This window comes from Danio aesculapii, chromosome 6 (genome assembly GCF_903798145.1).
Source record: "Danio aesculapii chromosome 6, fDanAes4.1, whole genome shotgun sequence".
NCBI classification, from domain to species: domain Eukaryota; kingdom Metazoa; phylum Chordata; class Actinopteri; order Cypriniformes; family Danionidae; genus Danio; species Danio aesculapii.
This window is the reverse complement of record NC_079440.1, coordinates 35,845,369-35,870,536: the sequence shown is the minus strand read 5'-3', so window position 1 is coordinate 35,870,536 and position 25,168 is coordinate 35,845,369. Positions and strand designations below refer to the sequence as shown.

General features: G+C 35.2%; 1 protein-coding gene across 1 annotated transcript in view; it reads right to left on the bottom strand.

Annotated features, from left to right (window-relative positions):
• Positions 1-25,168, bottom strand: part of pik3r3b (phosphoinositide-3-kinase, regulatory subunit 3b (gamma)) — a 285,238-nt gene that overhangs the window by 180,500 nt on the left and 79,570 nt on the right. Inside the window, exons 3-4 of the mRNA XM_056460081.1 lie at positions 7,025-7,120; positions 4,767-4,844 (exon numbers count right to left, since the gene is read on the bottom strand). Of these exons, the coding sequence (XP_056316056.1) occupies positions 4,767-4,844; positions 7,025-7,120 (174 nt within the window). The remainder of the gene's footprint in view (positions 1-4,766; positions 4,845-7,024; positions 7,121-25,168) is intronic.

Genomic DNA, 25,168 nt, shown 5'->3' with positions numbered 1-25,168 from the left:
TTATTATTATTATTATTATTATTATTATTATTATTATTATATAAATGAACAGATTTAAATCTCTAAATTATAAAACTTTTATTTGAAATTTGGAGGAGATTTGATCTGAATCCAAAATCAAACAAGTGCTCAGGGGTAGCTTAATGGCCCGTTTCCACTTAATGGTACAGTGCATTATGGTACAGGTCGGTACAGGTTCCCTTTATCAGGCTTGCGTTTCCACTGTCAAAAGGGTACCAATGGCAGAGTTTTAGTTGATGTCATTTTCACTCGAGGTAATGTCAAAGTAAAGCTGTACGGGTGGTTCACATATCATATGAGAAGCACTTCTCACATAACAAATGCTTTATACACATAAATACGTGTGTATAAATGTTAATTATACAGGATACCTTTTTATGAACAGGATTTGATTATAACAGCAGATTAATGATGCGAAATAGCCTACTGTAACATCTGCGATTATATAAAGTAAATGCAACACATACAGACCTTACAGTCTCCAATATGTTACCAATTACAGAAGAACTACACACAGGATACATTTAGTCCTTATTTGGGTTCAAAAACAACACTCAACATATAGCCCAGTCAGTGCAAACCTCTCATCTGCATCTTTAATCTTCAGCAGCATATTTAACCTCTTGTTAGAAAGTAATTCCGTCATTCCCAAGTTCATAATAGTCCAAACGACGATGATAATAGGTAAACATCGCAGTCTGTTCATGTTTCCGGTTGCTGAAAGAATCATTTGCTCCTTTGTTTTTTCCGGCTTCTCCTTTGCTTTTTCACGCTCACACTTGTCCGTTTCTGAAAGGATCGGATGTCAGAAGCACTTCAATAATTAATTGAAATAACCAAAAAAGTGGTACAGTACGGTAAAATGTTTTGTACCTTTTGACAGTGGAAACGGCCATAAAAGTGTACCGTACCATACCACTCAGTGGAAACGGGCCATAAATAATGTGTTGGTGCTCATTGGGTACAGGATTCATAAGAATAAACAGCAATGCCTTGGATTGTTTTTTGCTGTAAATTTGATCTGAACTTTAGAGAATAAAACAAATATGAATTACTCAATTTATATTTTATTTCATCTTAATAATAATTGAGCGACACAGTGGATCAGTGGTTAGCACTGTCGCCTCACAACAAGAAGGTCACTGGTTTGAGTCCCGGCTGGGTCAGTTGGCATTTCTGTGTGGAGTTTGCATGTTCTCTCCGGGTGCACCGGTTCCAAAGACATGCGCTATAGGTGAATTGAATAAAGTAAATTTGCCCTAATGTGTGTGTGAATGAGTGTGTATGGATGTTTCCCAATACTGGGTTGCAGCTGGAAGAACATCCGCTGTCTAAAACACATGCTGGATAAGTTGCTGGTTCATTCGGCTGTGGCAAACCCTGATGAATAAAGGGACTAAGTCGAAGGAAAATTAATGAATGAATTAATAATAATAATAATAATAATAATAATAACAATATTTTTCTTTTTTTTGTACAATATTTAAAGAACTAATACAAATAACATCTGTTCATTTATTTTTATCATTTTTTAGCATTCATTTTTCTCAGTTTTAGCATTCATATAAATATAATTTATAAAATTGAATAATATTCATATAAATAAATAAATTAATAAATAAATAAAAAAAGTTAAAAAAATAAATCAATAAGGGCAGCACGGTGGCGCAGTGGGTAGCACAGTCGCCTCACAGCAATTTTGAGGTTCGAGCCCCGGCTGGGTTAGTTTTTCGGTGTGGAGTTTGCATGTTCTCCTCATGTTCGCGTGGCTTTCCTCCGGGTGCTCCGGTTTCCCCCTTAAGTCCAAAGACATGCTGTACAGGTGTGTCTGAGTGTGAATGGTGTTTTCCAGTGATGCGTTGCAGCTGAAAAGGCATCCACTGCATAAAACATATGCTGGATAAGTTGGCGATTCATTTCGTTGTGGCGACCCCAGATTAATAAAGAGACTAAGCTGAAAAGAAAATGAATGAATGAATAATTATATAAATAAATAAATAAATAAATAAATAAATCACACATTTTCAATGTATTCTCAGACTTAAAACCCCACTGTCTGGAACTTAATGGATAAGTGTTTTGCAAGCATTAAATTAACTGAGGATGGTACTATTAGTACTATTACCCTAAAGCAGAGATACCCAAACCAGGGCCCGCAGGCCAAAGTTGGCCCATTGTAACCTTTGATTTGGCCCACCATCCCTTCTGAGAACAGGGCGGGTTGGGGTTTTTATACACATTGTCATTTCTAATTTAACGTAACATTTCATTTGTTAGTTGTATTTTTAAGCTACAAAAACTTAAATTAAATGTTTCAATTAAATGTTGTAAATGAAGGCAGGTGCAGCTTGACTAGTGTTTTCAGCATTAAACTCTATAATGTTATAAACTGAATTCTTATCTTTTGATTATAATAGGATCATTGTAAAAAAAAAAAAAAAAATATATATATATATATATATATATATATATATATATATATATAAACCAAAATCAAATAGCTCTGATGAGAAATCTGAGCGTTGTTAAATGACCAAATTCAATACAAAACTGCATGACACATTAATAAGCGGCTGTATTTACAAGCTTGACATTCTCAAACATACTGAAGAAGTAGTTTAAAAGGCGAAAAGTGATTCTCAAGGTTGATATAAAAAAGACTAACCTTCCCAACACCACTGTGAACTGGCCTTACCACGCTGTCAGAACAAATCCACATCACACGGTTACAACCTGACAGCATCCACCTTATCCACCCTATACATATAGTTCATAAGAGTACTTATGTGTCAGAAGACATTTTTCACAATCTGTGCAGCAACTCGTGAATAACCTTTTGCCCTTTTTGGATTTGTGCATGTGAGCGTAAGTTTGCACATGTTCTTCAAAGAAACCGACATAAACGTATGGTTTCTCAGCCATGTTAGTGAACACGTGACATTGTCATCCTAAAAATTATTTATCAGGTTGTGAAGCTTAAGTTGTGACAATTATTGCTTTACCTGTGGCACACCATGCATACTGTACATGGTTTTGCTAGACCATGTACAGTATATCCATGTATATGTTGCAAGCATAATCTCCAACAAAGCCTCTTCCTAAAACTTAATAATAGTCTCAGTCTGAAACCAGAATGTGAATCACAGTGATAAACGTAGTTTTCTCCTTTGGGAAATTCATGCTTTGCCTAATCATTTTATTAAACAGAAAAAGGTGGTGAGGTGTGTGTGTGTGTGTTTATGCATATATTTGGCTGATCTCATCCAATAGCAGAGCAGAGGTTTTTTGGAAGCAACTTCTCCCAAAAAAAGTACGGAGCCAGAGCACTCCCTTGTGGTGCTACTAAGAACTCCAGCTAAAGTTCACCAAACTTTTTTCAACAGAAATGGCCTGAATCTACACTACTGAACACAGGGAGTTGCTCTGCTCAAAACACTATGTATTAATTGCTGTTTTTCCCTTGTTATCATGTTTTAATCTATATTGCACTGAAGATTGTCTTCATATGACACAACGTTGCATTTTCACTGTCAGACATACATAACAAAAAGGAATGTAATTAGTATTGTCATCGTTTAAAAGGTAGCAAATGCTTCAAAATTTCTTTGTCTTCTATGGACATCATGTTATAAAAGCTGCTGTTTCCCAGAGATAGGTTGCGGCTGGAAGGGCATCCGCTGTGTAAAACATGTGCTGGATAAGTTGGTGGTTCATTCCGCTGTGGCGACCCCGGATTAATAAAGGGACTAAACCGAAAAGAAAATGAATGAATGAATTTATAGAATTATGCCAAGAATTGAGTAAACTGTAAAAATTCTGGGTTCCACACAATCAATTTGTGTTGGGACAACAAGAAGAAATTAAGTCAAGTTAATAGTTTTCACATATTTAGGGGGATTCAATATAAAACAATTAAGTTGTCCCAAAAATAACTCAAGAATGATTTTTATTTAAAGATGATTCCTTGGAATTGCAAAAAAAATAAGTTAAGTGGTTGTAAACAATTTTATTTGTTTAAATTATGCCCAAAAAATTAAGTTGAACATTACTAAATGTAATTTTTTTTGTTTAAATTCAATACATATAAATAGTTAGCAACAATTTTGCTCATTTTCAGCGAACTTCCTTTTTTGAGTGTACATGATGAAACTTTGTTTTAATCATTACAAATATAAACAAAAGCTTTAAAATATAAAGTGTTTAAATGACTAAGCTTGCCTATTTTTCCACATTTTAGCTTTTGTGAATTCAACAGATTGCCTTTCATTAATACAGCCTCCTATATTCTTTGATCTTTATCAGCAGTTTTACTTGGTTTGTCAATACATTTACGTTCATATGTTCCATAACGGTATCTCTTAATCTTCGACTGAAGGGTAAATTTGTGCCAGCTCTCTACATATTTCATGTCATTAGGTGTGTGGTGCATGTGTAACACATCATGCGCTTCACAGAGTTAATTATACTGAGTGTTGTGAAACCGCTGAACAAGACTCTGGTTTTGCAACGGGACACACTTTTAAACACACCTTAAGACTCACACAACCTTTTGTTAACCAATCAATTCAGGTCCAGCTATGGAATATAATTGCTGTCAATAACTAGATGAATATTATAGGTGGAATATAAAATTTAGTAAATATTCTGAAATATTTTCAGAAGTTATTCATGATATTTAATTATGAAAGATTAATATATTTCAGAATAATCAACTTATGAAAAAAAAAAAAAAAGATTTTACTGACCTGTTTTCAAAGCCTGAAGTAATTCTGGAGGTCCAGTGGAGGTCTGGCCAGATCGGTACAGTGGCTCATTCTCCCAGTCTTGAGGACAGAACAGAGGTCAAATGTCAGATTAATAATTTGATGTGCTATCATGAAACATTGCAGTAAATTGAACAGATGGAGAAACTAGGTACAATGCCTCCACCTTTAATTACAACTCTGGCAGTAAATATATAGAAGCATAGAACTGTGTTGTAAAAATACATTACAAGATTCATACAAAAGTTAATTCTGGTTCTCTAATCCAGTGTTTCCCAACCCTGTTCCTGAAGGCACACCAACAGTACACATTTTCAATGTCTCCCTAATCAAACACACCTGAATCACCTAATTAGAACATAAGAAGAGACTCCAAAACCTGAAGTTAATTAGTCAGATAAGGGAGACATCCAAAATATGTACTGTTGGTGTGCCTCCAGGAAAAGGGTTGGGAAACACTGCTCTAATCTAATTGGCTGAGAGTTTTTTCTCGCCATGTGATATTCTGCCAGTATCACTATGCCAGTACTCACTCTGGCTTTCTGAAGTCCTCACGTTGAGTCATGACAGAGGACTAAATCACTATTGTTCGGTAAACAATGTTGTATGTCACATAATGTATTTTTAAAGACTTTTGAGTGAAAATGTAGGTGTTTTGATCACATACATGTTGTTAATTCAAAAGAACATCATCTAATTTCGACGTCATCTGTGTATACCACAGAGAGCAGCTTTACCACAGAGACCTTTTCCATCAAAAAAGGACCAAAACTAGCATCGTCATGGGAAATACAGTTAAATGTTAAAAATATCCATTGTTTTCATCAGCAGAAATTCAAACTAAGGATTTATTACGCTGAGACTGGTATGAGGATAAGACTTGAAGAATAAATACAGATATGAGGTAAATTGCACTTTTCCAGTTTATGTTTTTCTCTCTCTTGCACAACACTAGGGGTTAATGTTGTTGAACTCCTGGATGGGGAAGAGTCATTAAGAAAGAACTAATTGATTTTCTGGTTTTGTTTTCCTCCATTTAGTGTTATAATCCTGGATAAATGACCCAGTGAGCAAAATCCTCTGATTTGTCATCACTAAAACATTACAATACTCTACATAATGCAATTGAGAATCTCAAAAGTACTTAGCTACTAGCAAAGATCAGTCCAAGGCACTCGAAAAACGTGAAAAAAAGTTTTAAAAAACATAATTTAAATAATTTTTCCACATTTTTCAAGAGCCTTTGACTGATCTTTGCTATTTATTCTGATGAATCCTTTGCCCAAAGAGCAGTGACACATTATTTAAGCTACCCCTGAGCACTTTTTGTTTGATTTTGGATTTTTATACTAGTTCTTATTTAATGTTTTCAGATTAGCAGCACAGACTTTTGCTTAACTGTTAAAAAATGTCAACTTGAGATTTGAATCGAAAAAGAAGAAGGTATTTCTTCACTTCACATTTTGGTTGTTATTTACACACTTGTGCCATCAAACTGTTGTATAAACAAAATATCACACTCATATTCGCTCAAATTAGCTTTAATGTACATCAACCCAGCTGTTACATGCTACATTTGCTAATAGTGATATATTGTACAGCTACCGTAAGTGATTAAAGGGATAGTTTATTCAAAAATGCAAATTTACTCACTATCTATTCACCCACAGGTGGTGCTAAACTTTTATTAGTTTCTTTATTCTGTTGAACACAAAATGAGATATTTTGAAGAAAGCTGAAAACCTGCAACCATTGACTTACATAGTACTGTAGCTAAATCAAATATTAATTGATTCAATGAGTTTTTCTTTTAGTGTGAACATCCCTTTAGGACAAGAGTGTCCAAACTCGGTCCTGGAGGGCCGGTGTCCTGCAAAGTTTAGTTCCACCTCCAATCAGACACACCTGGGCTAGCTAATCAACCTCTTACTAGGCTTTCTACAATCATCCTTGGAGGTGTGTTGAGGCAAGTTACAGCTAAAATCTGCATGACAACGGCCCCCCAGGACTGAGTTTGGACTCCCCTGCTTTAAGAGGTGCTTTTATACTTGTAAACAACATGCACTATAAAACTTTATTTTTATATTTATATATATGTGTAACAAGAATTATACAAATCCCATCTCTACAATTACAAAAAGCTGTCAATTGCATCATTAGATGTCCATTTAAGTGCACAACTAGTGTTTGACTCTCTTTGAGTGGTTAAATTGGGTGAGGCAGAGGAGGAGCAAACTCACCCAGTCTCTCCAGAGCCTCCGTCAGCCGGAGCACCACGACTGGGGACGGGTCAGGCAGAGCACACTGCTCCACAACATCTGCCTTTCCACAGGGGCCTGTCAGAGAACAGAGAGACCATGATGAGAAATCCCACCAGTGAGACCAAATTCCCTGATTAGGTGACTGACTGTAAACCCACATCTCATCACTCCTTGGGGAACAGTGAGGTTGTCATATTCACACGCAGCATGGTAGATATGCCTCATAAAAGTCCAGTCTCAATCTCACAACAACAGGGTTATTGTATTAGATCAAATTTGGCACGTAAAACTAAAACCACGTTTGTTCACTGAGAAAAGAATATATATTTCTCACTTTATTTAGCCGAGTCTAAAATGACGCAATGACTAAAATGAAAATAAAAAATAAGCAAACAACCAAATAAACGAAGGGCATATCTAAAACTAGAAAATTAAAGTTCATAGACAAACTTTATGGTGTCTTGAGAAAGCCTAGTCTGAAAGTTTGAAGTAGTTTTAAAGATTAAATCATTGAAGTAGTTTTTTAAGATGTTTGAATCCGCTGGCATAGATAGATAACTAAATACAGTATATGTTAGAATGTTTCCAGTATGGATTGACATGTTTCTTGCTAAGGCATTGCTAGGGTGTTCTAGGTGGTTGCTAAGGAGTTGCTAGTGTGTTCTTGGTGGTTGCTAAGGTGTTGCCAGGTGGTTGCTAGGGTGTTTTAGGTGGTTACTAAGGTGTTGCTAGGTTGTTGCTAAGGAGTTCTGAATGCTTGCTAGGTGGTTGCTCAGGTGTTGCTAGGTGGTTGCTAAGGTGTTCTGAGTGGTTGCTAAAGCATATTGCTAGGCAGTTGCTAGGCGGCTGCTATGGTGTTGCTAGGTGGTTGCTAAGGCGTTGCTAAGGTGTTGCCAAGCGGTTGCTAATGTGCTGCTGGTTGGTTGCAGAGGTGTTGCTTGGGTGTTCTAGCTGGTTTCTAATGTGTTGCAAGGTGGTTGCTAAGTCATTGCTAGGTGGTTGCTTAGGTGTTGCTAGGTGGTTGCTAAGGCATTGCTATGTGGTTGCTAAGGCATTACTAGGTGATTGATAAGGTGTTGTTAGGCAGTTGCTAGGGTGTTCTGGGTGGTTGCAATGGCTTGCTAGGGCGGTTGCTAAGGTGTTACTCAGTCGTTGCTAAGGTGTCGCTAGGGTGTTGTGAGTGGATGCTAGGCAGTTGATAAGTCTTTGCTAGGTGTTGCGAAGGTATTGCTAGATGATTGCTTAGGTGTTCTAGGTTGTTGCCATGGTGTTGCTAGGTGGTTTCTGGGATGTTCTGAGTGGTTGCTATGGCGTTGCTAGGCGGTTGCTAAGGTGTTGCTTGATCATTGCTAAGGTGTTGCTAGGGTGTTGTGAGTGGATGCTAGGCAGTTGCTAAGGCAATACTAGGTGGCTACTAAGGTATTGCTAGGTGGTTGCTTAGGTGTTCTAGGTTGTTGCTAAGGCATTGCTAGGCAGTTGCTAAGGTGTTGCCAGGAGGTTGCTAAGGTGTTATGAGTGGTTGCTATGCAGTTGCTAACATAAATTAACATGGTAACTAGTATGAATTAGCATGTTGCTAGCATGTTTTTAGCATAAATGTGCACGTTGTTAGCATGGTTTTAGTATGAATTAGCACGTCACTAGCATGTTTCTAGTATAAATTAGTATGTATGATTAGTATGTTTGTTTGTAAGTTTTTAGTATGGATTGGTATATTGTTACTGTTTTTCTAGTATGATTAGTGTATTAGTATGTTTGTTAGTATATTGCTAGTACGGATTAGTATATTATTAGTATGTAGTGGTATGTTGTTAGTATGTCCAATGTAAAGTCAGGCAGTTTTTTTACAATGGAAGTCTATGGGACAGTTGCTAAAGTGCCGTAAGTAGTTGCTAAGGTGTGGCTAGTAAGTTGAAAGGTCATCAGTGACTGGCAGATTGGTAGTCTGCCAGTTAAATGAGCCCAGTCTTAACTCTGTATGACAGTCTGTATGACAGTCTGGCGCAAAGTTATAAGGTCACAAAGTTTGGTCCAATGTTAAGTCAGTGGGACTTTTCTGAATTTTCTAGGTCATTTTTTAGAAAACCATAAGATGGATCGGTTTGAAAAGATATAGCAACCCGAGTAAGACCAGTTTGGAGGTTTGGTTTTAGTTTAGTGGTTGTAGCATGAACAGTCTATGAGGAAATACATATAGAAATTCGTCTCAGAAGAAGAAGACGGAAGGATACATTTACGTAGTATAACAGTATGTTGGCTTTCTTAAGCCACCATAGTTATATAAAAAACCCCAATATAATACAACTTAAAATTTAAAAATTTAAAACCATGTCAAGTTATTAATTAATATAGTTATATAATGATATTTAAAAGATACTTACACCATTAATCTAGTTTATTATTTTCTTAAATTTTAAAATACTGTATTTAGAGCTAATACTAATATCAATCATTAATACTGATTATAAATATCTAATGTATGCATATGCTAAAGCATTTTATTGTCTAAACTGATATTCATTTATTACAAACAAACAACAATGAATGGCAGTAAATTTGTGACGTTTATTAATAAATGCTGTAATATAATGACTTGTTCACTATGCCTAATGCAGATTTTTTTCTAGCCCAAAAAAGAAACAGACCCAAATGTTTGGAAAAACTGATATGAATACTGTAACTGACAGATATTCCTTTAAACACTGCAAAAAATAAACAGTTTGGCCACATGTGTTTTGTTTATTTGTTTTAAATTCAGTATATAGCATGTCCTCCAGGTTTGTCCTCTAGCAGAAGAAAATATGTTGCATAATGTATCATTATGCACCATTGTCTCTGTCAGTCTCCATTGTCCTTCAACTCAACAGTGACATTTTACTGAGGTTATAGTTGGCAAGTGTGCCCATATATACTCATATGTATTCAGACTCCAATGGATAAAATCCTTGAGGGGGTTGATTTTTAGTATTGCCATCCACATGTGCAAGTGCTACTATATTTGTAAAAACACAAACTTACAAAATAAAAAAGAACAAAAGAAGTGTGTAAAACATTTATGAAAAAAAGAGAATATAAATTAATAACATATATTAATAACATAATGCATTAGATTAGTAGTGTCTACTGTACTAGTACTATGAAAGACATAGTATATTAATATTAATTAAAAGCTTGAAACTGTACTGTATGTGTATATATATATATATATATATATATATATATATATATATATATATATATATATATATATATATATATATATATATATATATATATATATATATATATATAAGATACTGCATTAATAAATTGAAACTTTCAGCTAGGCCTAAGTTATTTAAAATATTTTGAAGAGGATGAAAAAATGGTGTGAAAACTTTGCTAACTATAACATGATGGAGTGTCCGTTTCCAATATGCAGATAAAGTCTAAAGGTCACAACGTAGTATAATGCATGACCCTCATAAATATATGGAAATTACATAAACATGAATTCATCTTGTACCCAAGTATTCATAATATATATGGTCTCATGATTTCCATGATGCACAAAACACAAGGCGATTGCAGAATCCAGATAATAGATAATTAGCGGTATAACGCTGAATATCCCAAAATTTGTCAAATACTGGATTAATAAATCAAAAGTTGTGCTCTACACTAGATCAAATCACAATGTGTATTTAATGTGTAGTGTCTATGATACAAAAACCACAAATAAACTCAATAAACTGAAGACTTTACATTGATTTTGATTATTGAACAAACAATTTTATCCTTATATTGTCAGGGTTTTTACTGTGAAGATACTAAACATATTTAAAGGGGACAAACTATAGTTATTTGGTAAATATTACAAGAAACTGAAATCAAAGCATGCGTTATTTACATTAAAATGTATTTTTATATAAAAAAAGAAAAAAAAAAGATTTTCTTTGCCAGCAAAAGTTGAAAATTACACAGCATCTCTTGCAAAAAGTATTACATTTTAAATAGTCATGTAAAAAATAGAAGATAACTTAAAATCGCTTAAAATGAGAATCATTTTAAATAATGCAATCTGAAAGCAGAAAATGATAACTGGCATCTTCTGCAAACAAATGTTTTAAACTTGTGTAATTTTCTTCACAAAAGACAGCTCTATGCAATCATATTTGATTGAAGAGTGTAGAAACACACTTCTCGTTTATGCACCTGACACTTTATCTAAAACTCCCCCTTACAAGAACTCTATGTTGTTTACCATAAATGTACCACAATCCTGTTGCACTGATTGCTTCAACTATAAATAATGCTTGCACAATATTAAACCTTTAATACCCTTTTTGCACCATATCCTGGACAAAATTGTTCAGTCTCATGTAAAAGTACTTGTATAGCCTGTATATAGTCTGTATAGCCTGTGTATAGTCAAGTATTTTATAGTGTGTGTTAGTTATGCATAGGTTTTTTTTAAATAGCTCTAATGTCCAGTGTTGTGTTTGTATTCATGATTAATTTACGTAGCACCGTTGTCCTGCGAGACATGACATTTCGTTCCCCTGTATGTCAGTGTAGCGGAATGACAATAAAGCTTAAATTGATTTGACGTAATTTGATGCCATAAAAGTTAAAGCTAACAAAACATCAGCTAACTAACCATTTTCAATTTTGAACTTATCATTATTTAACTTAGTGATGGTTGACACATCAAAGTTTATATATAAAATAACTTAATAGCTACTACTAATACTCTGGCAGACTTCTGCATATTAATCACATTGTCTGTCATCGTTTGAGCTGAATTGTTGAAGTCTAAATGTGAAAAAACACACATGAAAATCGTTTAATTTTCATCAATATAACCAACATGAACATCTTCTTGTACAAGAAGTGTGTGCCGGTCACAATGAAAGTTGAACCTAGCTGGGAAATTTTTTATTTGCATAATTTCATTGCGCCTGCTGCAGCCATGGTACTGCAGAAAAGTTCCTTGATTATTATGCCGGAATGAAAGAGTAGTTCCTAGTCATATTGGCCTACAAATTAGCAGCTTTTCATTTTCTGTCCTTTTTAATACACAGTGTAACTACAGAAGGTCACATTGTAAGTTACCTAGGTGGGAAACATTTTCAAGCATTGCATAATTTCATTGCGGCTGCTGCAGCCCTGGTACACAAGCAAAGTTCCTTGATTATTATGAAATGAAAGTATAGTTCCTAGTCATATTGGCCTACAAAATAGAAACTTTTCATTTTCTGTCCTCCTTAGTACATAATGTAACTACGGAAGTCAAGCTTTAAATAGAAATAAAATTATGAGATCCTCTTGTCATTTTTGAGTGAGATACTAATGGTCTAATCTGATTCAATGATTTATGCTAAGCTAAGCTTAAAGTGCTCCTGCCAATCGCTGAATGGATTCAAATATGGTAAAACTCAACTGCTTAACTTTATAGGGAGTTGTAAAATGAGTTTATTTTAAAAAAAAAAAATGGAGTGTTCCTTTAATAAAAGAGTGCTGGCTTTCAAACTCCCGCTAAAGCGCAGCAACAAAGAATATGATTTAAATGCAGCATGTCAATTATTTGAGGCCTGAGAATCTCTTGCGTTCTCTCTTTTTACATGCATGTGCTTATGAGTTTATAGTATCACATAGGCAGTGCATTGATTGATATGAACAGGAACAGACACTCACTGCGCCGTCAGAGAAGCTTAAAAGCAAGCTTTCAGTTACAATGTTCATCCACGGTCGTATACTTTTAAAGGAACAGAATTAAATGGGATAGTTCATAGAAAAATATAAGATTTCCCCAGCATTTACTTAAAATCAAATGGTTCTCAAGAAGTTTTAAGAATTTATTTCTTCTGTTGAACAAAAAACAAGATATTCTGGAGAATGTTGGATAAAAGTTGACATTCATAGTAGGAACACAAAACACTATTGAAGTCAAGAGTTTTTTTTTTTTTTTTTTTTGGTGAACTAGCCCTGTAACTGGATTAAAAATCTGAAACAACTGTCAAAATCAACTCTCAAAAGTCAGTTCAACACTTTGAATTTTGGGTTTCATTTCTTTTCAAATAAATCACCCAGCCCCATCATAGTAACTCAGGGGAGTTTATACAGAGTGAACAGCCCAAAAAAGTCAGTTTACATTAATTTTCCATTTGTGCATCACTGGTGAGAAATTTAGATGAAAAATGTTTTTGAGACATTGTGTGAATGATGAGGTGGATGAAAGTGTAGTGCTCTTGTAGTGCCGTTTACAGGCTCTCGTGAATTATCATCAGTGACAACACTAATTAGCGCTGACGTGTACCACCCGCTAATGTCTACACAGATACCAGTGCTATCTCTCACTTTTTTCTTTTTGTAATTAGGAAATGCCTGTTTATTTAAGAGAATCTCACTCACAAGCATCTGCTGGCAGCAGGAAGAGTTTGCGTTCACATGCACGGGTGTAATTGGTGAGTTAATCTGCACAGCAGTGGCTCCTGTAGCACCCGCTGCATGCAGTTTACACACAGGAGATTCATGCTATGAAGAGGAGACACATTTCTAAGCTCGGGATCATAATTAAAAAAAAAAAAATAGTTAATTGTAACTTTGTTGCAATTCCGACCCCTTATATGCATTACAATTCTCACTTTTTTTTTACTAAGACTTTGTTTCTCAGAATTTTAATTTATATTTTACAATTATGACTGTCTCACAAAGTGAAGTTTACTTATAAACTAACTTTGAGAGAATCACATGCTTATGATTGACCACAGCTGGTCCCACATTAGCTAACACATGATTCACCAATCAGATGATTACTAAGTCACCATAAATAACCAGATTTTTTTTACCTCAGTTATCTCCGTCTTGAAGAACCCCCCCTTCCACCCCTATACTCCTTCTCCCTTTTCCTAGATAGGGTGGCACGGCGGCCCAGTGGTTAGCACTGTTGCCTCACTGCAAGAACGTCACTGGTTCAATTCCAGTTGACATTTCTGTGCAGAGTTTACATGTTCTGTGGGTTTCTGCCGGGTTCTCGGGTTTCCTCCCATCATCGAAAGACATGCAACATAAGTGAATTGACAAAACCAAATGGGCACCATAGATCAATGGTTCCCCAAACGGGGATCTGGGGTCTGGGATTTTTTAAAAGTCAAATAAATGTCATTAATCTATTAGAATTATCATATTTTAACCATAACCAACAGAAGATAAAAACAGTAATTTTTAATAGTAAAAAACAACAAGCAAATGAAAAGTCATCAGCCTTTAAATAATTTTTTCTTTCATATGATTGGTGTATTTACATTAGATTAACAACACAGCAATAGTGTCAGTTGCGGATTGATTTTATAGCACCAGGTTAAATTTTCTGACACCTTTATGGCAATCAAACACATTAAAAATACAGGCCACAACAAAACGTAGAGAATGATCTCTGATTGCCAGAGAAATACCTCCAAAATTAAAGCAGGAATAGACTTGTGCTGAAAACAGTGTGTCCACCAGTCTCTTTAGTTGGGGTTAATATTAAATTAAACAAATTAATAAATGACTATAAACATTACATAGTTGTTAGACTGTTTTTTGTGTTGTCAATATGCTCATGTTCATATATGTCTATTGTTGTATGCGCAACATTTGTATATTTATAACCACCTCTGAGGAATTTGGGGGTCGCGAGACACTGGCATTGTTATTTTATGAGTCGAGAGCTGAAAAGTTTGGGAACCCCTGCCATAGACAACCTCTTAGCCAGCAGAATATTTCTCAATAGCAATCCCTAATTTGTCATTAGCCATAAACAAGCAGGGGAGTTCTTGAGATCTACCTGACCTCAAACTCCCCTCTCGCCCTGCAAATGGGAGGGAGCCCTGGGCTCGAGGATCTTATAAGCTCAGGGCTCTCTCCCAGGACAGCATGCCAAACAAGCTTTATAATCAATCAACAGCTAAGTGTAAACTCTTGAATCTGAGTTTACATTTTACACTTTTTACTTTTTTCTCACTTCTGTGTTATCACATTTTCTTTTTTGATTTTTAATTAAATTGTGAGTTTATACCTCACCCCCCCCCCTCTTTTTTACTTAACTCTGAGATCTTATATCTAAACTTAACTCAATACTGAGGTTGTGTTTTACATTTTAAATCTGTATCTCACAATTAAAAAAAAAATTCAGTTTTGAGTTTATCTCACAATTGTGAGTATATATATTTAACTTTTTTCTCAATTCAAAATCTCTTTATACAGTATGTCACCTTTTTTACTTCATATCCCAATTTTCTCTTAACTTTGAATTTATATCCTGCAATTGAACTGTCCCTTTAAGCAATATTTAAAAAATGATTTTGACCACAGTGTGAGACTGAGTCTCGAAACAATTGCAGCCAATCAGCAGTAAGGTGTGTCTGGTAAAGATAGCAGAGATATTAAAAAAAGGGGTTAGGGTGTGTGTGTGGTGCTTTCGGATATCAGCATCTTTTGGCAAACTTTGCATAATGCACTTTTAAACTGCTTTTAGAGCTAATTATGAAGTTTCATATCCCAAGTCTCCACTATTAATTGCAAAATGTCAACAGAATTGAGCCACTGATAGCTGGCAAACACAGATATTAAAATACCAATTTTACTCTCATTAGTCTAAATTTGTCTTTGGGCCAGTCAATGTGTTACTAAGCTAATTTTAACAGTTGATCTTTTATCAAATGTCTAAAATGACATTTAAGTACAGTCAGATAATCTTTCATCTGTCTGGAAGTGATGATTGGCTGGATATTGATGATTGGCTGGCCTATTATTATAATCAACTTAGAATATGCAAAAATAATTCAAAATCTCTTTAAATGTCACATTTTATACTTTATGTCTAAATTTTCTCTCAATTTTGAGTTTATACTCTGCAATATCCTGTTCATAGCTTCTTGTCCTCCCTCAGTTTTGTGCTAATGTAACAAAAATCAAAATTTAATTTAATTTAATTTCACAGCAAGAGGGTCACTGGTTCAAGCCCTGGCTGGGCCAGTTAGCGCTTCTGAGAAGAAAAGTTTAAATTGTTAGATGAAGATGAGAATTTAAAGAGGAAAAGTCACAGTTACCCTTTTTATGTATTTATTGCAGCAACAAGCTTCTACAGATTAGCCCTATTATTATAATTGACTTAGAATATGCAAATATATAAGTTGCTCTGATCCTTTAGTAGTAATATAGATGAAGCTACATGCAGGAACAGGAAAAAAGTGAGATGACGGTAATTAAAAATAATTTTAAAAAGATTAATGAAGAGTTCCTTTGAGGATTTTGATGCAGGTGGCATGAAGACATTGAAGGCTTGAGATTATACACATTAACAGAAGAGCGCATTGGTATTCCAAAAACACACAGTGCATTTAATTGCTCCACATCCTGCTGGTTTCTCTATGGACCCCGAGAAGTGACGCCTTATGAATGAGCAAACAGGTCAAAGCACGATGGGAGGAATAATAATGCTCTCTCTCTCTCTCTCTCTCTCTCTCTCTCTCTCTCTCTCTCTCTCTCCTCTCTCTCTCTCTCTCTCTCCTCTCTCTCTCTTCTCCTCTCTCTCTCCTCTCCTCTCCTCTCTCTCTCCTCCTCTCTCTCTCTCTCCTCTCTCTCTCTCCTCCTCTCTCTCTCCTTCCGTTTCTTTGTGTTTTTAGAAGCTTCACTTTACTTAATTGCTGATGAACTAAGAGTTATAAGACAGAAGATTACACTAATGTGGAGCTTTGCAAACTATTAAGCAACAATATAGCAAAACGGAAGATGTATGGGATATTTTAAGTTAATCGGTTTGCTGATGGATTAACATTTCTTCAACGTTCTACTTTAATAAATAAGACACAGGAATAATTTTGTCATGTGTTGATTCATATTTTGATTAATTTACAAAGACTGTTGTTTTGTTGACTACATTTGACTATTAAAGTGAGATTTTAGTAAATATTCATTAAGTTCCGGGAGTTTTTTGGCAACAAAAACTTTTAGTAACATAATTGTTTCCAACACTTATAATACTTTGATACTTTTAGCTAAACATTAAATCAGAATACTACACTACCTGTCAAAAGTCTTGTCGTCTATCCAAGTTTTAGGAACAACAAAAAATAACCTGACTTCTAGTTGATCATTTGGTATCAGAAGTGGCTTATATGAAAGACAAGGGCCTCTAGATTACGCTTTTTTGTTCCTACAATAAAATATGATCATGCCTTGATTTTTAATTATTTCTGGTGACTGGTCTGGCCAGTCCTGGAGTGGTTTGACCTTCTTTGCTTTCAGGAACTTTGATGTGGATGCCGATGTATGAGAAGAAGTGCTATCCTGCTGAAGAATTTGCCCTCTCCTGTGGTTTGAAATGGAATGGGCAGCACAAATGTCTTGATACCTCAGGCTGTTGATGTTGCTATCCTCTTTGAGATCTCTCACACGCCCCTATACTGTATGTAAATCCAATCCATGATTTTTCCTTCACCAAACTTGACTAATTTCTGTGAGAATCTTGGGTCCATGTGAGTCAACTAGAAGTCAAGTTCATATTTGTTGCTCTTACAACTGGAATCGACGACAAGACTTTTGTCAGGCATTGTACAATGATTTAACAAGAATCATGACATTGAAGATTAGTTGAACTTTTTTGTTCTTAGTTTCAGTCAAACTTCTGCTTTTATGAATAAAACACAAGAATTGACATTGTATTTAACGTATTGATCATAATTTTGATTTATTTGCACAGACTAATTGCCTATTGATTTGAATATGATTTTTAGCAAATATTCACTACCATGCAGCACTGTTTGGGTTTAGTATTTTCTTAAATTTATTGAACAATATTTCACAAGACACTGAATGCATCTTCCACTGCATTATTAAATAAATATGCAATTGTTAATATTCATTCATTCATTTTCTTTTCAGTTTAGTCCCTTTATTAATCCGGGGTCGCCACAGCGGAATAACCGCCAACCTATCCAGCATGTTTTTATGCAGCTGATGCCCTTCCAGCCACAACCCATCTCTCGGAAACATCCACACACACATACACTATGGACAATTTAGCCTACCCAATTCATCTGTACCACATGTCTTTAGACTGTGGGGGAAACCGGAGCACACCCACGCAAATGCAGGGAGAACATGCAAACTCCTCACAGAAACGCCAACTGACCCAGCCGAGGCTCGAACCAGCGACCTTCTTGCTGTGAGGCGACAGCACTACCTACTGCGCCACTGAGTCACCTGCAATTGTTGATAGAAGATTGAAATGAGTCCAAATGTATATATTTCATTAGGCTTTTTAAAAGCAGATTATTTATCTATTGATGCAGTCAATATAAATTCTATGACCAATTCATGCAGAAACAGATGTTAAATCAATTTTCCTGAATATATTATATAAATTATTGCTGCAACACTGTGAAAAACAACTGTACACTATGAAGAATCAGGAAACCATTTCAGGCATCTGACTTGGTATTCTCTTACTGTATTTTTCTAACTATGTGTGCTTCAAGAATCAAAACTTTGCCCTTCAATCTGCTCCAGCATAAACTTATGTTTACATTTCTGGCACCGCAGGTCTCCACATGAACTTTCATGTTTATCATTTTTCTATAAAAAGCAGTCACAGTTAATTTGGCTTTGTGTAGAAGGCAGTGGGCAAATTTCCTTTCAATTGGACCGCTACTATACGTTTGGTGCTTCGATTAACGTCACTGTCAGAAAACATCACTGAGGCAATTTCTCAAAACGTGAGCCACAAGCTGATGGCTGCAGGACAGCTGAGAACAGAGGAACAAGAAGGAAAAGACAGAGCATGGGGGAAAAGACAAGAACAACAAATACAATGCCACATTACAAATGGCACATTTGAGAAACTGTAATTCATTACATAGTACACACTCCATGTAGTACTAATCCTTTGTTCAGGCCAAAATGTAATGCGCTCATTTACTCCCCCTTATGTTGAACCAAACCCATATGAATTCTGTTAATCTTAGAAAACAAATGAGATACTTCTAATAAAATCAGAGAGATTTTTGTATCTCCATTAAAAGTTTGTTCACTCAATTTAAGACTTTTCAAAACATTCATAAACAGCTTTGTTATGTTTTAAAGAAAAAAAAACACACTTTCACCATATCAGTTATAGTGTCTCATCTAAAAACTTGGATCAAACTAAACTACTCGATTGATTAGGATTACACCATACTGATTATTAAGATATTTAGAAATTAGATATTTTATAAATTATGTGTCATTCATTCATTCATTTTCTTTTCGGCTTAGTCCCTTAATTATTCTGGGGTCGCCAGCTGCAAACCCATCTCTGGAAAACATCCATACACACTCATTCACCACACATACACTATGGACAATTAGCTTACCCAATTCACCTATACCAAGTCTTTGGGACTTGTGGGGGAAACCAGAGCACTGGAGGAAACCCTAGCAGGGAGAACATGCAAACTCCACACAGAAATGCCAACTGACCCAGAAGAGGCTCGGAACCAGCGACCTTCTTGCTGTGAGGCGATTGTGCTACCCACTGTGCCACCTAAATTATTTTAGGTGTTATTGTCAATATTCACAATATTGACACTCTGGACTTTTTTCATGCTCATTTAATCACTTTTTTAAAATGATTGCAGTGCTGCGCAATATTATAGAAAAATTTGATAGCATACCAAATATATTTCTAAAGGATTTTTGAAATGCAATACAATATATATATATTTGAATTTTATAACAAATATATTTTTCAAATTACTTCAGAAAAAAGTTAACTGTAACATGTTTAACTGCTGCAGGAATCAGATCAGACTTTTTTTTTGGACAAGGTAAACAAAAAACCACCACTTTGCTACAATGGTACAGTTATAGTAACCTTCAAAACATTAAAAAACAAGCAGAGAAACAAGTGTTACTTTGCTGTCTCTTTGTTTTCTTAACATGGCTTGTTTACTTGGTCATACATATTTCAGTATCCGTTTTAAAATTGCTACAGATTTTTGGACCAAAAGAAACAAACAAAAAAAATGGCATGTCCACTCTGCTTGGTTCCAGAGATCATGTTGACATGTATTACATTGCCCGATGTGCTGAAAAGTGCAGGCACACAAAATTACTTTTGTATTAAGTCACTGAGACATCACGATATGTACAGGTGTGTTGTGTTATATATATTTACAAAATGTTGATAATTTCGATATATTGCACAGGCCTATTACAATGGATATATTTAGTGACCGAGTAAAGTTAGTGACGGAGTGACTGCTTTCACAGCAGACACAGAAAGCACTGTGGTATGAAACCCATTCAATTCATTGCATCACACAAAGGCTGGTTTGTTTCTTCTTTCTTCGCTAACCAATGCAAAAGAGGAGCAGAGCATGCGCACCACGGTCAAAGTTCAAAAGAGTTGAATATCTCGCACTATTCGTGCATATTCTGTTTATGAACACATACTTATCTATTCATGCACAAAAAAACAAAGTTCTCTCAAATAACACGCTGACAATCCTTTTCTCAGTAGTAATTATTCCTGCTTGCAAAAGTGCTACTTTGCTGTCATTGCAACCCTGATAAAATGATTCCTTTCATTCTCAATAAAATGTGATTATTTTGTTTTTTGAGTTTATTTTAAAAAGTCAAAAAAAAAATTACATTATTAAATAAAATAATAAATAATTATTACAAAGCATTTTCTGGTTCGGTTTTAGCACATGATTTCATTTCAATGCATCCCAAATAAATGTCCCCAAAACTAGGTTGACACAAATCATCAAGTTACAAAAGCTGTACAATACAACAATACATGCTTTTGAGCACCACTTAAAAATATCACAATAATTATGCCTTGCTTTAAGAAATAAATTCAACTTTAAACCACAAAGCATTTATTTTAAAAAGATCACCTAAAAATCAACTAATCTTCATTAACTACTCATTAACTGTTATTAATTACCCACTTTCCAATTGTTCCAAACCTGTGGGAGTTTAATTCCTCTGCTTAACACAAAATAAGATATTTAAAAGAATGTTGGAAACCAGAACCCACTTAGTTCCGTAGTTTTTTTTCTACTATGAATGACAATGGCTACCAATGACTTTCCGTTTTCTGTTTTCCAGATATTCCTTTAAAATATCTTTTGTGATTGGAAATCACATGAGGGTTAGTTAATTATGAGTGAATGTTCCTTTAAGGGTGAGCTTTTAAAAACTGAAGTGTATTAATATTTTTTTTTCTGTGTAAACACATATTTTTAAAATACAAATATCATTTCAAAAGACCTTCAAGAAAAAGGGCAAAACAAACTAAATGTGGCAACTGCTGGTAAAGGTTCTTCCAGGGGAAATACATCACCAGTTAATATCTATTGTTGATCCCATTAGAGGCATTTATGAGAGTAAAGCACAAGACTAATGTTAAAATGTGAGGGTGTTGCTGTCAGCCTACAAAGCTTCTGTGTGCCCGTTCCAGCGGCTCCCTGAGAACACAGCCTATCAGATCTTATCCATTTTCTATTAAGAGGACAGAAAGCAATTTCTAGGGTTTTCATTGCCCTGTGGTGTGTGCGCGTGCACGAGTGTGGTTGTGTGTGTGTGTGCACGTTTTAACGAGCTGTGGTCAGGATGACAGGAAATTACTGAATGGATCAGCACTTCTGCACAAGCCATTAAGTGTCCAAAGTCGGGGGTCAGCCAGCTGAAAATGTAGGAAACAAACACGTCCCTATAACAAAAACATTTTCTTCAATTGCCCATAAATTAAAATAAGTCCTCCTATTAATTTTTGGACTTACCGAAGCATATTCAGGACATTGTCAGCATTATTTGCTCATTTTCTGCACACATTATCTATTACAACATTGTTTTTAATTGCTCCTTCCCTTTGAAGGTTGCATACAGTGACCCGCTCTTTTATTACAGTACTGTATAGTCTGATTCACATTCAGAGCAATATTTAGCTGTGACCACTGGGGGGTGACAGATTAGCCACAGCGTCTCTGCGGTCCAGATATATGAGCCTTTGTGTGCTGAAGAAGGGACTACAGTGTGTGGGACAGAATCGTATGCTTTGGCAAGGACAAAGGAATGGTGAAAGACAGTGGTGGGATCTTACATAAGATGTTGGGGAATGTCTATGAGTATCAAACATTCACATCTAGCAAAGGGCTGAATGTGAATTTTAAATGCAGTTTCAAGCAGTTTTGTTCACAATTTGGAAGGGGGCAATTGTGTTAACAGCTTGAGCAAAAATGTGGTAATTCCACTGCTGTTAATGTAAACTAAAACTATTAAAATTGATGATACTAAATACTGTATTATTATTATTAGTATTATTATCAATTATTATCAATTATTATCAATTATTATTATTATTATTGTTATTATTATTATTATTATTATTATTGTTATTATTATTAGTAGTAGTAGTAGCATCATTATTATCAATTATTATCAATTATTATCAATTATTATTGTTATTATTATTATTATTATTATTATTATTATATTATATAACCTACACATGTGTTAAACAGTTTGAGAAAAAAAGTGGTAATTCCACTGACGTTGGGGTATACAACATCAATATGACATCATCTTCACATCCTGTGCCTGCAGGAAAGTTTAACCTAAAGATACTAAAAAATAAAAACAAACTAATTCAAAAGTAAAAAATAAAAACAGACTGGGAAAGAGTATGGCAGAACACTTTTACTTCATCTAAAAATCCCAATCACCAACTCATTCACTAAAACATTTGTCATAGAATCTCCTGGACCCCACTCAAAAGACATCCTATCAACGGCTCTTTTAGTCCTCTCTGTGATAAATGTCCTGACCAGGAACTTGGATTTTTTTTATATGATGTGGGAATGTGGAAATGATTGTGGAATGAGGTCTGTGTTATCTTATCTAAAATTATTGAATATCCTGTACCGATGAATTCTTCCATTCTATTACTGAGCGATTCTACGTTGAATCTTACCAAGCTACAAAAAGCTGTTTAGCTAGCTGGTTTAATTTCTGCAACAACAACAAAAAAAAAAAACATTGGCTGCCTCCACATAATTTGGACACGTACAAGTGGTTGGTACAACTTCAGGACAGTTTAATGTTTGAATTTTCCACAGCTCGAGTGAACTTGGTACATAATGAGTAAATTAAAGATCTGGACTTCAGCTGCTGACAAAATCTCCATGTTTATTGCACAAAACAACAATCAGGATCCAGAATGATTGCCTTATTTTGTATCATTGATACTTATTAGTGTACTTTTTTTGTGTGTGTGTTTCTGTTAACATCTATTCATTGGATACCCCAGTTTAAAGAGGCTGCAGAGGAGGGAGGTGGGGGTAGTTGAATTGATATAATTAATTATATTGTTTTTTTTCAGACTGTATGGGTTGTTAACCATAAATAATATGAAAAAAAAAAAAGAAAAAACAAACAAATCTAAAATAAAAATAAAAACTTTGAATAATATTATCTTTATTTCCATGATATAAAAAAAAACTGTTTGATATCCAGTATAAATGGTAATTTTAAAATACATTAAAATAGCATATTTTACCCGCAAAAATCCAGAACAGCACTGTCACTGTCTCAACATTTTTGACCACCATTTTAAAAATCCTTGGTCAATCAGTGTGCAAATATTCTTTTTTTTTAATTAATGCATCAAACTGACACTCAATATCATTAAAGAGCCCCTATTATTGGTTTTTGAAAATGACCTTCCATGCAGTGTGTAACACAGCTCTAAATAAATGAAATACAGGTTTAAATCTGAAAGTGCAGAGTTTAAAACTATTGATTCATCTATAAAAGAGTTGACTCAAGTGGTTAGAATGAATCGCCGCTGTAAAGAGTCTGTAGCCGTGTTGGCATGATGTTGATACGGAAATCAAGCCCCATTCATTTACATGACCCAGGAAAATTGAAACCCCCGTCACCCACAAACACAGTAGAAAGAAAAAGAGGAAGACAAACACTGTAGCAGATCCCGGTTGAATCAAGTCACATAGACGCTGTGCTCTTTGTGATATTTTCCCAACTACAGATGAGGCTCTGAAGAGCTCAGTGGTTGAAGTTTATTTTTGCAAAAACACTCAGCATGATAGCCTCAGCCTTGTGCTGTGTCTCGTCATTTTTCTGACAGTGCTTCAGCAATCTACATGCTTACAACGGGAGATTCATCGGCCGTTTGTTAAAGAATGCATCAGGAAAGACTATATGAGACTTTGTCAGAGCTTGACAGGAGCTTTACAGTACACAGTTTATGGATTAGTTTCTTCTCTCCATTTCACAGGTGTAAGTAAGTGCGATTAAAATGGTCCTTTTTTCTCTAGCCTGCAAATTATGTATTTAATTGTGTTTTGTTACTTGTAACCGCTTGTACTATATCTGGTTAATCTTTATATTCTCCGTTTATATTTATATAGTTTACTGGGAGAATAACAAAAGGGAGGGTGGCGGGAGATGGGTCTGAAATACGGGAGACTCTCGGGAAAAACGCAAGTGTTGGCAGGTATGGTCACACATACACTCTGCACCCTGACTACTTCAACACTGTTGATAAGCCATGGTGGGCATTTCTCTCTGTCTCGCGCTGAACGCAGTCGACAAATCACAACAGACTGGGACATCAGACTAATCAGTGTAGATTAGCATCGTGGTTTGGGAACAATGAATCGCTGAACGAATCAAATGGGAGTTGTTGTAATAATTAGGTAAAAATAAATGACAATGAAAGTGTTTTTTGACCTTGCATGCATATCAGCCTGTTGTTGGAGACCCTCAAAACTAAAATATGACCCTTTTAATGCATAATAGGGGCTCTTTAAATTAATCCAAGTGGCACCCAATGTAGATGCAACCGATATCGACTTAGATATCGCCTGAACAACGGTGAGATAACATCACACAGCGGACAGCCAGATTGAATTTCAAATCAAATGGGATTTGTCCACAAATTCCACACAATGCAATCCACATAATGCAACACGAAAACAAAGCTCCGGCTTAGTGCTTCTACATAACACTACCCTTCATCGCCTTCAAAGTGATGTCACTATAGTAAACTGAGCTTTACACATAAAACGCAATGATGAAATACACGCGATT